Raw genomic sequence first — 14,861 nt, forward strand, 5'->3', positions numbered from 1 at the left:
TTAGAGTCAAGGCGTAGGTCCCCTTTCTCGCGTGACAGGTGTAATATGAGGTCCCGGTCCCTATAGTTGAGAATCCTGGCGATGATAGGTCTGGGGAAATCTCCCGGCTTGGGGCATGGGCCCGATGGGCTCGCTCAACCGTAAAGAAGGGGGATAGAGCGGGGTTCCCCAATAGGTCCTTAAGCAGGTTTTCGACGGCCAATTCCATGCGCCCCTTCAGGGCGTTCTCGGGGACCCCGATAATACGGAGGTTGTTCCTACGTGAGCGGGATTCGCGGTCGACGCACTTTGATTTCACAGCCTTCATGTCGCGGGTCAGGGTGGCCACTGCATACTGTAAGGTGTGAAGCTGGTCCTCGTTAGCCCCAATTCTGCCTTCTGCCTCGGTAATCCGCGTTCCCTCCTGATCGACTCGGGACTTTAGGGAGGCGACGTTGGCATTAATATCGTCCAATTTTTCATGGAACGAGGCAAAGTTCTTGGCCATCGACTCCATCACGATAGTGAGATCTGGGGGAGTTGTTCCTGGGAGGGCCTCAAAGTGGGGATCTTCTTGGACGGGTGCAGCGGTGCCCTGATCGGGACGCGGGGCCACCTTCGCAAATCTGTCCATGGTGCCCACCTTGTTTGACCCCCTGGATTTGTTGGGCATCGCGCGTATGTTGAGGAGTGATCAATTGGTCGGACCCGACTTAATATGGTTCTCCGGGACACAGTGGCGAGGCCCACACCACAAGCGCGCAGTTCAGTGAGATCCAGCGAGTGTAGGGGTGGACTGCGGCCCCTTTGGTATGATTGCAGACTAGATAGTCACTGGACCCATATATGAGCCAGGTGGGAGCAGTGGGTGGCACTGAAGTCCAACCTGGGGGGCACAGGGGCTGGCAGGAGTAGATGCAGCGTGCTGCTGTCACAGAATTAGTCCCCAAGAGGTAGGCAGGATGGCCGTCGCGAAGTGTGGCGTTGCTGATGCGTGATCAGGGCTGAGGCCCCCAACATGAGGCAGTGCCCTAGGGCATCTCAGAAGTGTGTGTGGGAAAAGGTGGTGATCGGAGCCCCCAGTACGAGGCAGCTGAGGGGAGCCAATGGCTCAATGCATACACAGCCCCAGGGCGCAGGGCTGTGGAGGAGGGCCCAGGCAGGTCAGAGGGAGAGGCGCCTGTCCCCATAGGAGCTGCCCGGGGCAGGGATGCCACACGCACCGATGAGGGGGAGCCTCCGCCCAGCCCGGCTCCTCACCTGGGCTGCCGCGGCAGGCCGCCTCCCGTGGAAAGCACTCTGGGGCTCCTGGATGTCAGCTGGCGGGTCCGTTGGTCCAGCGGCCCGCTCGGGAGCCGGAACGGAGCCGGCACATCGAGATGGCAACGGAGGGGGTGGGCCAAGGCAGGCACCAGTCCAGACGTCGCCCCCGACCTCCGGGACAGCAGGATCGGGGGCAGGAGAGCCCTGATGCGCAGATGTGGCCGGGGGGCACCCGCGCCTCCCCACACCAGTGTCGGTGACCGCGGGCGCTGTTCACATGCGCCGCAGTAAAGTTGCAGGATCATGCCTTCGGGCGGGGCGGCGCCGGGACCCAGGCAGCGCCGAGGCGCACACAGGGCTGCAGGCCAAAAATTCGGATGCGGCCCGGCGGGGCTTACAGTGCCCGATTCGGTCCAAAAAAGCAGCAGGGTGTTCAGCGCGATGTCGGGAGTAACTTGGGCCGGTGTAGTGTTGAAGACAAAGCAGGTTTCCGCTGATGATGGCGGATATGGGTCCCTGCCACACGGAGCTCCTTGGCTAGGCGGCCATTTTCGGGCTGCTCAACAGCACCCCCCCAGACTCACCTTTTTCTAAATCTTATTTCCTTGAAATTGTGCAAGCTGAAAATCATTACTTCTACATTTCTGAGGCATACTAAGGACAGAAGATTCCATGCCCCGAAGTGTGAAGTGGAATCTTTTGTTGGGATCTGCGACAAAGTGTACAAGTATCAAATATAGGTGAGACAGGGAATAGTTTCCCCATAGGTCTTTATTAGGGGTTTATAAGGACAGACCAAACCATTCTCTCAGGGCCAAGAACTTGCATTAAAAACTCATACAGTCGTGTACTAAAGTATTGCACCTGGGTCTCTCAGGAAAGATCAAAGGGGTCTGAAGTTTGTACTGAGGCTGGGCCCTGGTCAGTTAACAAAACAAAAACAAATATGGGTGTATGGGCTCAGTGTCCTAAATAAAGCTTAAAAGGTTTCAAGAAAGATGTCTTGTGTGGTCTTGCTTTTTCAGTCCGTAAGCAAAGTCTCCAGTGTGTATGGCCTCCTTAGCAAAGTTCTTGTGCAGCTAAGCAACTTTAGGGAGGTCTCTTCTTCCCGGGTCTTGAATCTGCACTGGGGCATGATTGTTGGTTCTGTAGTTGCTGTCTCATTTGCGCTGACCTTAAACCAAGTCCCGGAGTCATACACGGACAGGAAGCTTTGCTAAGGCATTTACATGCCTCTACCTCCCTAACTTGATGTCCTGGTTTTACTGTCTCCCAAACCAAACTCTCTCTTCTCCTTCACATCTCACCACAAGCAAGTACCTGGAAGACTGTCACCTCACCCCCAGTGCCCACACTGCAGCTTCTCTCGCCACCCCCTCCTTAAATTCTCTCACCCCCTCCTGCCTAGTCACCTCTGTGCCCAGAGCTAACTTCACAATCCCTTTCTTCCAACTTCCTGGGTCCTTTGCCTCCACAGCCCAACTGAGGCTCTCTCTACACAGCCTCCTGGGTCACTCTTATATTAGCCCTCAGGGTTTCTCCTCCAACTTCCTATCTCCTTCTTACCCAACCTCCTCTATCCTTCCCTTCCCAGCCTCCTGGGTCTATCTCCCAACCTTATGGGCTTCTCTCTCGTGCACTTCTGAGCCTCATGGGTCGCTCCTTTGGCCCCCTGTCTCCTTCTCCTGCCCCTTTTGGTCACCCTACAGCCACCTCCAAATGAGCTCCTTCTCCAACCTCCCACAGCACCTTGCTTTGAAAGGGCACTGGCCTTGCCTTCCAGCCTCGCTCTGGCCTAAGGGAACTCATGCAACTGGTATAGAGATTGGTTGAAAGCCCCACCCATAGGGATGGCTTACAGGTCTGTTGTGGGACTTGGGGTTGCTTAATCCCTTCCCATGGATGGTGCGCTCCTTGCTTGCTACTCCTGACCATCCCGTTGGAGGACTTCGATAGCCTAGCAGGCCCTATGCGTACTTATAAGGTATCAGGTACTGCAGAGGTTTAGTGACAGTACACAAGATTGGAGGGTGAAGGAAGTGATTGTACAATTTAAGAAGGCGAGTTGCCTGGGAAATTGTGCTGGGGATTGTTTGGCAGGGGTATTTGATTTTTCCTTAACTGCAACTCAGGGGGTATTCCAACGCCCACCCCAAGATGGCGAGAATAATCCAGAGTTCTGAAAGGATTGTAACTGTGAGGCAGGAAGGAATATTCTAAACTGCCTTTCATTTTAGCATCTCAATTAGAAGGTCCTGTTTTCTGGGGCACCTGGAAAAGGGCCCATTTGAGAAGAGAAAGACACTACAATTGTGTGTGTTTGAAAACTTAATCCACAGCAGAATTGGACTGACTGTGGGACAGCGGGCGACGGAGGCATGCAGGAGAGTGGCGCTTATGATTGCCACTCATGCTGGGATAATGGGCGTACTATTCCTGGGCTGGATGGGCATGAAAAGAATAAGCCAGATTTTGTAAGGGCAAGGCCGTTCTGAAAACGTACTGAATTTTTTGACCTATTGTGAGGTAGCGACTCAGGGGCTAAGCCACGACGCAAGCAAAGGGGCCTTGCTACACAAGTCAAGTCAGCAGCTTCTCTGAGGTCTGTTGGGTTTAGCAATTTCTGTGGCTCTCAGACATTTCAGGGCCTAACATAAGGTGGTTGGTTATCTGCTTGCGCTTTCTGTTTTAGTTAGGTTGCCACTCATCCCCCAGCGGTTCCGTGATGTGTGCGGTCAAAAGCCCGCTCTGCCATTTTGGATGTGATTTCTTCACCTGGGCAATAAGATCATGCAGGTGCTACTGGATGTGTGGGACCATCCATCATAATCTGTGCCTTTAAAGGGCAACTGATGATGCTTGGTATCGTGAGTAACTAAGAATTTGTCAAAGTCACGGCAGATGGGTAAACAAAAAAGGAGCTGGAGGAAGAAAAGAAAGACTGATGTACTGAAGGGGAAGACCTTCCTACCAATTATGAAGAAAAGTTGTGGATGGTGCCAGCAAATCATATGATGGGTGAATTTTCTTAAGACGTTGTATGTGGACCCCTTAAAAAGGGAACTTGGTTCAAACACCAATTTCAACCCATTGGTTCTCCTCATTGTCTAAATTAATGGTAGGACCTGAGTGGCTGGGTACAGAAGGCCGAATTTATTCCTGGGTGCAGTACTGGACTTAACTGCAGTGGAGCAGGGCACTGAGGGAGAGGTATCTGCTTTTTCTATTTCTTCTTCTGAAACATCTCCTCGTGAGAACTTTCTAGATGAGCAACATGTGGCTTCCAGCACCAAGCTCTACACTGGATCTCGCGTTCTAAAATGTTACATTTCTGTATAGTTTTGGGGAAAACACTTTAAATGGTGTGACCCTCGGAAAAAATTGCCACTGAAAAATCAGTCCCAGGTCTAAAATGACTGTCCATCCCAAAATGAAAATTGAAAAGAGCAGCTTAACACTAGTGACTTAAGAACAAAGGCAGTTGGGGCTCATTTGGGTATGTGAAATAACTGTACACTCGAGGGCCCTTCCAAACGTCTTAGAGATGCTGTAACCTTTCAAGTAGCATTTTCTAGCCTGCTACCGAAGCAGTGTTCTAGACATCTTGTAAAGGAAGGAGTGCAGGATAACAGAGTACTTACCTTAATACTCCGCTGTCAGTAAAGTCCAATTTTCCAATAGCTAAAATACCCAGCTCTGAACTGTCTACCCAATTCCAAGATATCCAGCTATGAAAACAGTACAACAACTGCCACAGTTTCTTCCATGGGGAGAATATTAACTGCTAAAATCTCTGGCTTGAACATTACACCAGTTACTACATCTGTGGCTCTAGCTAATGTGACAACTGCCAAAATGCCGGCTGCAATGGGTACCTTGCTGATGGGATTCAGGTCCAATCAATCTAACAGCTGCTAAAATAACCGGCCCGAAGAATATCCACTGCTAAACTACAGGCCAATGCACTGCATAGCAACTGCTAAATTACATGCCACTGCACTGCAGAGCAACTACTAAATTACAGGCCATTGCACTACATATCAACTACTAAATTGCAGGCCACTGCACTGCAGAGCAACTGCTAAATTATAGGCCACTGCACTGCATAGCAACTGCTAAATTACAGGCCACTGCATAGCAACTGCTAAATTAGCAGCCTGCAACAGCATGCCCCTGCTAATTGTTGCAGCACAGTCTACACAGCTGTGAGCAGTACACCCAAATCTAAAATAACAGCCCCGAACAGTATATGCATGACTAAAGTACACAGCCTATAATACCCTGCCCTAGCTGGTTCACAAACTGCTGAAATGCCAGCCCTGAAATGTCTCCACCTGCTAAAATCACAGCCCTGAATAATCTACATGCAGCTGCAAAACCAGGCCAGAACATTATAACCACTGCTAGCTTACCAGTGGGGAAGAGTACAGCCACCGCCTATAGTAAGCACTCTATACTCATAACTCGGAATAGTACAGTCTTGACTAGTATAGCAACTCCAAAACAAGCAAACCTGTGAAAAGGAACTACTGCTAGAAACCATAGTCCTGCCCATCACAACAACGTCCAACATGACAGCTCTGAAGAGTATAACAACTGCTAAAACACCAGCCCCAGCCAATATATGAACTGCTGAAATGTGGAACCGGGCAGCAATCTCACCTTGCCACCCGTGAGTGACCGTTAGCCCTATACGAACTTGCTAAAAGGCCAGTCCCGAAAAGTATGCCCACAGATCAAATACCCACTAGTGAACAATACACCACCTCGTAAAAAGCTCATCTGTACAGAGTATTTACACACTGCTAAATGATAGAACCGAGCACTGTATATACAGTGCGCAAAGTATCAACCCTGTACAACATACTCAGCGTTGAAGGTTTTAAGCCCTGTACAGTGCACCCAGATTAAAATATCCAGCCCTGACAACACACACTGCTGAAAGAGTTAAACATGGCATTATCCCAAGTGCTAATGGACCCTCCCGAGGTCTATACGACTAATAGCACATATTGCTAGGAGCAGAAAAAGGCCAGGCGTTGTGATGGTAAAATATAATAATAGAAAGTACACAAAACGTGTTAGTAAATTAAATGTGGTTTCATTTTGTAATACTTAAATAACTAGGTTGTCTTTATAAGGTAAGCATTTTATTTATAAACTTGGTTGCACGGAACTGTTTTAGCATCATATTGCTTCAGGTTTAAGTTTAAAGGGAACAGATTTTCTTTACAAAAGTGAAAGCATGGTTCAGTTTGTTGTGTTAAATTAGGCTAAATTGTCTTATTGGAATAACTCTTGCTAGGAAATTGCATTGATGTGTCTTGAACTCGAATAAATGCAATCTTTTGTTTTACTGCGTTCTTCTGGTTTCAGAATGTCTTGAGTTCATTGGATACCAGATACCAGATAACCAGACCGATGTATACATGTTTAGGGACTTGGGATTTCACCCTAAATTACCGGGGTAATCCAGAAGTGGACCCCTTCATTGCTCACTGTGCTTAGGCAGGCACAGTTCCACCTCACACAAGGCTGAAGCATGTGCCTTGCCTGGGGTTACTGTTGGTAATCTTGTTGAGAAGAGAATTGCCTAGAACAGGTTATTTGGCTGTGCTCGTTCTCGGTAGTGGGGCTCCCAGACCTCTGTATAAATGTTTAGGGACTTGGGGTGTCACCGTAAATTACCCAGGGTAATCCAGATGTGGACCCTTTGATCACTGAGTTTATGGAGGCAATGGAACAAGGCCGAAACACGTGTCTGGGGGTGTTGTTGCTACTCTTGCTCAGAGGAGAATTTCCTAGCATTTCGGTGCTGGACTGTCCAGGTGGATGGGACCAGACTGATATGCAAATGGATATTTCTTCACTGTGAAAGGTACAGTGAGCTAAAACGTGGTTGTAGACCCTCCAGAGTGGGAACCAACCATAGGACAGGTTATTTGGCTGTGTTCGTTGTTGGTAGTTGGGCTCCCAAACCTCTGTATAAATGTTTAGGAACTTGGGGTTTCACCCTAAATTACCCAGATTAAACCAGACCTGGACCCCTTGATCACTGTGCTTAGAGAGGTACAGCTTCACCTCACTAATAAGGCCGAAACACGTTTCTGTGGTTGCTGTTGGTACTCAGTAGAGGGGTTCCCAGACCTCTGTATAAATGATGGCAGTAGTTATTCAATGCATTCCGCAAATATTCTGATTGGCTGAGAGGAGGTCAATAATGACTTCCATTTGATAATATAATACATGGGGGCATATTAGTGTGATAAGGAATTCATAAACCACTGAATTACGAGAGCCGAGCCATATGCTCTCTGCTAAAATAACATACCTGAATAGTACAATTATTTCTGAAAGAATAGGGACCACCTTACAAGTTGGCGCTGCAGTAAGAAAAAGTGGCAGTAATTCTGTTACCACCACTTACCACCATTTCTACTGCACGGCCGGATTCCGAGTTTGAAGAAAAAGTGGAGGCTTCACCTCCAAAAAAACGTTTGGGGGAAATTCTCCACTTTACATCCACACATCAGTAGAATTGCTGCAGCAGAATTACCACTCGTGGTAATTCTGGCAAAATCCCCATGGAGACCTATGGGCTCCAAAAATGGGGGTTAACCGTGCCCTTCCACCACTCGTAAACCCACGGGATCAAGTGGCGGTAACAGTAAAAACGTTTGACAGTAATTCAGCAGATACACTGCCTAATTACTGCCAAACTCGTACTGGGAACCTAGTTTCTGAAGAGTATACAAACTGATAATTCAAAAGCTTTATACAGTACAACCCTGAACAGTGTACCTGTTGCAAAACAATCTTAAACAGTGCACCAAATGCTAACACTGTAGTACTGAGCAGTAGACCAACTGTTAATATACCAACTCTGAACAGGATACTGATCATCATAATGGCATGTCAGAACTGAGTAGTGTTGCACCCTTTACACCACCTTCCAATCAGTGTAACATGTACAATATTTGTTTTACCCCATACGACCGCCCCCGGTTAGGCCTGCTTACCTCAAGGTGTTCTCACTTTGGTTTTCCACATTCAGCGGCTTGAGTCTCTCTGACAGGATTTTTCTCTTCATCTCTCTTCCTGTTTGCCTCTTTCCTCTCTTCTGCTCTGCCTAGAAATCAACATGGGGAAGTATATTGTGAAGCAGCTCCTTGCGTTGGAGTCAATGGTTAGTTGACATGTTGTGTGTGTTTGCCTATTTTGATTTGACTGTTCCACTGACTAAAGAACAGTTTTAAAGGGACCTCTTTCTAAATGCCTGTCTGAAACACGCAGCTTGGTTCGGACCTGTGTTGATGAACCTCTTACACAGAGATTATTATTATAATTATAATTGTTTTTTTCATAACATGCTATATACCAGGGAGTGGTTTCTACGCGTGGAATCAGGATTCAAACCTGTGTTGCGCTGCCTTGCCTTGCTTCCAAGACAAACGCGTTGCCCTTGAGCTATCCTTCCTCCCCACAGATGAAGAGCCGGATCCGCAAAAGACCTGTCTCTGCTATCGATGAAGGTTTTGCCAAGTGCTTTGGATCCTCATCTGCCATCTGTTTAGCCTGACTAGGTCCTCTTAGAATCAGGACTACAGGTGCATTACACATCTATTCTCTAAAGACTATCTTGTCTCTACTATACTCCTTTACCTAAGCACCTGCTATTCTTTAGTTAAAGTCCTGCTATTCTTGGCACTTCTCAACCAGAATTGGACCTATCAAGTGGAAAACAGGGTTGCTATGGCCCTTTCTACATTCCATTCTTTTTACTCTGATACCAGCACAGTGAGCGACTGTGGGGGAACATCTCAGATGACCAGGAAGCCAGTCTTGGCCTGGCCTTCAGCAAATACCCTTTTGGTTCTTTTCAGTTCTGTTTTCTAGAGCCACCCAGAGTGCTCCAATGATTACTTGGCCAAGCAATACAGCTCCCACAATAAACTAAATAAACAAGAAGCATACACATAAAGGCAAACCCACATTCTGACAACGCGTGCTTTATGACTTCCTGTCCTTGCTGAAGGAGAAGTCCCCATCCGGTGACTTCACAATGCCCACATGTGTCCTCTTCCTGCGTTGTCCAGATGATGTGCTGTATCTTGACAAGATTTAAATAATTTGGGGGGTCCTATCAAGATGCATTTTCCCCCATAGTAATTACAGCAACATAGCCCCATTTCCCTGTCACAAACTCAGTGGCGAGCATGCAGCTAAGGAAATACAGCCTCACCTTAACCAGGTAGCCACCAAAGTGTGCCCCCATGTTGGAGAGGACCTTTTTCTTCTTTGCATCATCATCAGCTCGTTTTTTGGCCTCCTCTTCCTCTTTACGCATTTTTTCTTCCTGTGGTGTAAAATCGAAAAAAGTGTGATTTGCCAGCCAGAATGAAGCCATCAGTAGTTTAAAAGAGGGTGATCATGAGGAGGTGTGATCTGGACTACATGCAATTGGACATCTTCTGCTGTTAGATGCCATATTGTCAATGTCCAAAGTTGAAGAGCCAAATAGGAGCTGCATTGCCCCCAAACAATTATACCATGAAGCAACTTGTGAGTGTGTCTTTGCTATGGGTTTTGTACCAGAATTCTTAGGGCCTGATTCTGAGCTCATGATAAAAAGAGTAGAAATATGACATTCTCCCCTCCAGTTTCCAGCACCACCATTCTAAAGAGGGTGGAAGTATTGGAGGGAAAAGCTGCTAAAATCTCTCGTTGTGGGGTAAACATCTACTCCAGTGGCATTGCTAGCATTTCCTAAAAGACTGCCACTTTTCTAATTTAAGGAAGGTTTCTAAAACTGTCATTACACTGGAAAGGTGGTGCTGCAGCCTAAGAAATGCTATTTATATAAAGGGGAATGGTGTGCAGTAGAGTTTAAAGGAACATCACAGGTGCCGTATTTTAACTCCTTTTTTGACATACTAAAGCAGTGCTGCTGGGAGGGGAATCCCCTCCACGTGGCTGCCCTGCATTCCTTGTGGTTGCCGGGGGAGTTGAGAAGGTGTAAATCAGACTCATGCAAAAGCCGATGCTTTCTTGTCCCTGCACCTTATTCTTTCTTTATCAGAATATGGTGTTTGTAAGGAAAGTGGAAGAATATTTAATTTATCAGGCCCTCAGTGTGGCATAGAGGATAAACATTTGGTATTCTTTAGCAACACATGTTTTACTACTATCATCAAACATGTAATCACCCTGTAATCGCCACCAGAATGTATGAGTTAATTGCCGATGCACTAATATTGACCAATGTGATGTCATCTCTTCTCAAGTTTGGAATGTGTGTGTCATGCCAACACACCTCATTGTCAGTTCAACAGAATGTGATGGCCTGTGCCATTCACTGCCAATGGCCCATCCCATTATAAACGTATACAAGTGATCAAACAGCTAATGCTATAGGATCCAATAACCAACCTCCCCCTCACTAACCAACCTACCCTCTATTTCACCATTTTACATTACATAAACCAGTCAGCAAACACACAAAAGAGCAGCCTGGCCACTTCAACATCCTCCTACCCCCAAATCTCACCCCCGCCATGCTGCGCTGCGTCAACCATCCAATCACAGTACACCCTTGTCAGAATGTTGGCGAGGCAGCTAGCAACCAACCTGAATAATTACACCTCGGGCTCCTAGACACCTTAGGCACTAACCCAATTCACCTAGAACCTCACAAGCACACAGAGAAGGGGCAGTGGTCGAAGTGTATGAAAAGAAGCAGTGGAACCCTGTTCCCTGCTGGCCTGTCCTGCTCCCCACAAACCCCATTGCCATGTCCCCCGCCACACACAATCCAATCCCCCAAACAAACACAGCTGCTGTTTAAGGAAATGTTAAGTTTTAAGTTCTTCCTACACTTTTATTTTTAAGCGAAACCATTCCGGAACAGTTTCTTTTTTAAATAGAAGTATAGGAAGAGTAAAACGTAACTAAAAGAAGTAAAGGAGCACCGCTCCGAACCAATCGTGCCCACTTTGACCGTTGAGAGGGGGTGGCTTTTTATCTGCATGGATTAACACCACAGGTGTCACCTCTTGCCTCTTGCTCACACAAGACTCATAGGACCTGCACCGAGAGGCCGCCAAAAATGCAGATGCCATGCTTTACAAGACCCAGTTTCATTGCATTAAATAACATAACACATACAAGCCACAGTACAACACAATGTAATTTAGGGCTGGGCTCCCCTCCCCATTACATAGTAGGGATTCAAGAAATCCACAATGGATGTGCATGCAACAGATTCCCATACAATGAGTTTCATTAGAGATTATTTGCAGATGGGTTATTCAAGATGAAACCCCAACTAGATTTTACTAATCAATATGTCAATAGGCCAAGTCCTAATATAATTGGGCCAAATTGGTGTGTCGCAGATGTTCATTATTTAGATTTGTTGGTTAATTTGGTGACCATGGGCTAGTGTCGCTGTCTATGGCCAACGCTGACTAAACCTATTGACCAGATACAACAGTGAGAGCATAGACTCTTACGTACATGGCAGAAAGCTCAATGAACGCATCCAGAACAGAACTGCAAGACTTATCCTTGGCCTCAAGCCCAGGGACCGCATCTCTCTGGCGCAGAAATCTCTGCATTGGCTCTCTGTGGCTGCAAGGATCAAGTTTAAGACTCTCTAGATTGTCCACAAGACTTTCTGGGGCCTGGGTCCTAGCTACCTGCAATGCTGCCTACCTAAATAGTCCCTCAAGAGCCCTCTGCTCATCTACCTCCAACCTTCTGAGAGTGAGACTGTTCTCCAAGCAGAGATTGGAAGGGAGATCCTTATCCTCAGCAGGTGCCTCCCTCTAGAATAGCCTCCCTGCCGCCCTCGTGTTGAGCCTGAGATTTTTAAGTTCTGGAAACTCCTCAGGACCTTCCTCTTTTCCTCTTCCTTCGCTCTCCCTCTACTCTGCTAACCTAGCCCTCTTCTCTCTTCATCTCTTCCTCCTCTTCCTTACAGCTTGCTGACTGGCAGCTTAGTGTACCTCAGCGTCTCAGCGGTCCCGGGCACACCCTCCAGTCCCCTTTCACTTGCCTCATGGCCCTACTCCCACCCACCTTCACTGCACTTAGAATAACACTAGAGAATGGCTCTTTCTGCACTTGCCCAGTCTCCACCGACCGGGTGCACTTAGACCTCCCCTGCGATCCTCTATGCACTTGCACAACCCAAATGCAACGTGCCTGATGATCATCTGTCTGTTCTCGCTTGTCTTCCCCTTGAATTGCACTTGTAAAACTTCAGAATCGCTGTTATGCCTATTTGCTGTGTCTCAATTTGTTAATTATATGTATGCACTTACTTCGCCTGTACAGGCTATTATCGTCTCAGATCTTCAAGGACCCTGAGCGACTTTTGTTTTTCCCATTGTTCCCACCCTCCTTGAGCGCTTTGAAATGCTTTCATGTGTATAGGCGCTATATAAATAAACAATACAATACAAGTGTTAGCCCTTATTTGAAAAGTGTGATACATATCTGTGAAAATGCTGCTAATTTCAGAATCCCACTCTTATGTTGCTTGTGCGGATATTTTAGGGTACACACCCTCTGTTTGTGGGAAGGCTAGTGACCCCCAAACCATTTATCTCCCCCTTATTTAGCACTATACATTAAATATGTAGTCTAAGGGGAGGACATAGGAGACTATGTTATATTATCCACTTCATAGAGTGTATTGATTTAAATATACTTTCAAAATAGCATTTCACTTTTTAGGCAGCATCAGGAGTCTGGCGATATTGCCATTCATACTGGAGGATCTGCTGGCAGATTCCGAGTGCAGAATGGCAGACTTAGTCCTCATTCTTGTAGTTCACAGGACCCCATTGGGGATTTTAAGAATTTACAACGGATGCCAATTCCACCCAAGATAAATCCTCGAGCTTTTGGTCCCAAAGTGGAGGAAAGTCACAGCCATACGCTTGAGATATCTGCTCCACTTCACTGCCACAGTTTCCATTTGGCGGTGCAGGAAAGGGGTGATAAAGAGACGTTCCACCCTTATTGCAACTTTACTCTCACTTTTTCTTACACTGCTGAACTCGTAATGAGGGCCATACCTTTTATTGTTCTTATTTAAAAGGAAAATCTATCCAAAATGTTTCTTCTCTTGGAATTCCTAGATCATGATACCCGCCCAATTGCTTTTTCTATTTGTTCACAGATTTTGTTCCGGGGTGATGTCCTATTTCTTTTTTTTTTGTTTGTTTTTTTTTTGTTATTTTTTTTTTATTTTTTAAACTTTATTTAATTAGCTTGACAATCCATTGAAGACAAAAGAACAACACACAAAACTGCACAGATATGGTACATCACGGCATCAGCTTGCAACTCATACAAAGATTCCACAATACAATGCATTATTATCCCATGGAATAATTAGCATGGATGCTGGAGGAAGGATTGCGCCCTGAGCTTGAGGGGAGTCGAGTCTCACAGGGAGTTACTGAGGAGAGTGGGAGGGAGAGGAAGTACCAGAGTCTAAGGTGGAGGACAGGGCAGGCATGTATTCGCGAAATCATCGCCAGATGTCCCTAGGTCTGGAGTGTGGGTGTTGCGTGGCCCCCCAATCCACCTCCGTGTCGTACGCCCAGGTGACCGCCCGTAGCCATTGGGCGTGTGTGGGCGCACTGGGGCGAAGCCAGCACAGTAGTATACAGCGCACTGCCAGTAACATACATAGGGCCTCATTACATGGACGGCGGTGGACCAAGGTGCTATTAGCACCTTGGTCCATGCCGGTAAAATACCGGCACCGCCTTGATGGAAAGGGGAATTACTGCCCTATTCCAAGGTTGGTGGGGCAGTAATTCCCCCTTCCCCCATTGCCCTTCCCCATTCCCATTTTTGCCCCATAGGGCATAATGGGAATGGGGAAGGTGTTAATTACGGCACCGCAAATTGCGGTACCGTAATTAGTTCCCTGGTCCCTTTGCGGGTTGGTTTTTAACGCCTGCAAAAAACAAAAATACTGGTACCGGTAAACCCTTACCGCCGTCCGTGTAATGAGGACCATAGTCCCGCTAGCTTCCTAGAGTCGCGTTTGAGACTGGGGAGCTCATGGAAGAGGCAGCATATAGGAGAAGGATCTATGGTGCAGTCTAGTATGTCTGACATAGAAGTGCATATGTCCTGCCAGTATTGTGTTAGGTGTGAGCAATGTCAGATCATGTGCAGGTAAGTAGCTTGATCGCTTCCACATCTGGGGCAGTGAGGCGAGAACTCCTGGAACATGCGGTGTAATTTAGCTGGTGTGTGGTGATACCTGTGCAGTACCTTGAACTGAACCAGCCTAAACCTGGAGTTGTAAGACACCCCCTGGGCACGTGAACACATTCGAGACCAGCGCTCATCAGTAATCTCGACTCCCAGGTCTTCCTCCCATTTGAGTTTTAGTTTGACAAAGGAGGGGGCGGCTCTGGTCTGCAGCATGTTATAGTGTCTAGATACTTTCCCTCTGAAGGCATCGGAAGAACACAGTTCAGTTATTACAGGGTCGTCCAGAGGGATTGCAGGAAACTCGGGATATTTGGCTTTGAGGACCCTCCGAAGCGAGGAATATTGCAACCACGCTGAAGGTTTACGCTTAAGGGGTA

The 14,861-nt window shown here is 47.2% G+C and overlaps 1 protein-coding gene across 1 annotated transcript in view; it reads right to left on the bottom strand.

Moving 5' to 3' along the window:
- TNNT1 (troponin T1, slow skeletal type) overlaps nucleotides 1–14,861 on the bottom strand; it is a 137,771-nt gene that overhangs the window by 51,196 nt on the left and 71,714 nt on the right. The window contains exons 10-11 of the mRNA XM_069642597.1: nucleotides 9,485–9,598; nucleotides 8,262–8,371 (exon numbers count right to left, since the gene is read on the bottom strand). Coding sequence (XP_069498698.1) covers nucleotides 8,262–8,371; nucleotides 9,485–9,598 — 224 coding nt within the window. The remainder of the gene's footprint in view (nucleotides 1–8,261; nucleotides 8,372–9,484; nucleotides 9,599–14,861) is intronic.

The sequence above is a fragment of the Ambystoma mexicanum genome, chromosome 1q (genome assembly GCF_040938575.1).
Source record: "Ambystoma mexicanum isolate Mex_15411 chromosome 1q, UKY_AmexF1_1, whole genome shotgun sequence".
Taxonomy (NCBI): domain Eukaryota; kingdom Metazoa; phylum Chordata; class Amphibia; order Caudata; family Ambystomatidae; genus Ambystoma; species Ambystoma mexicanum.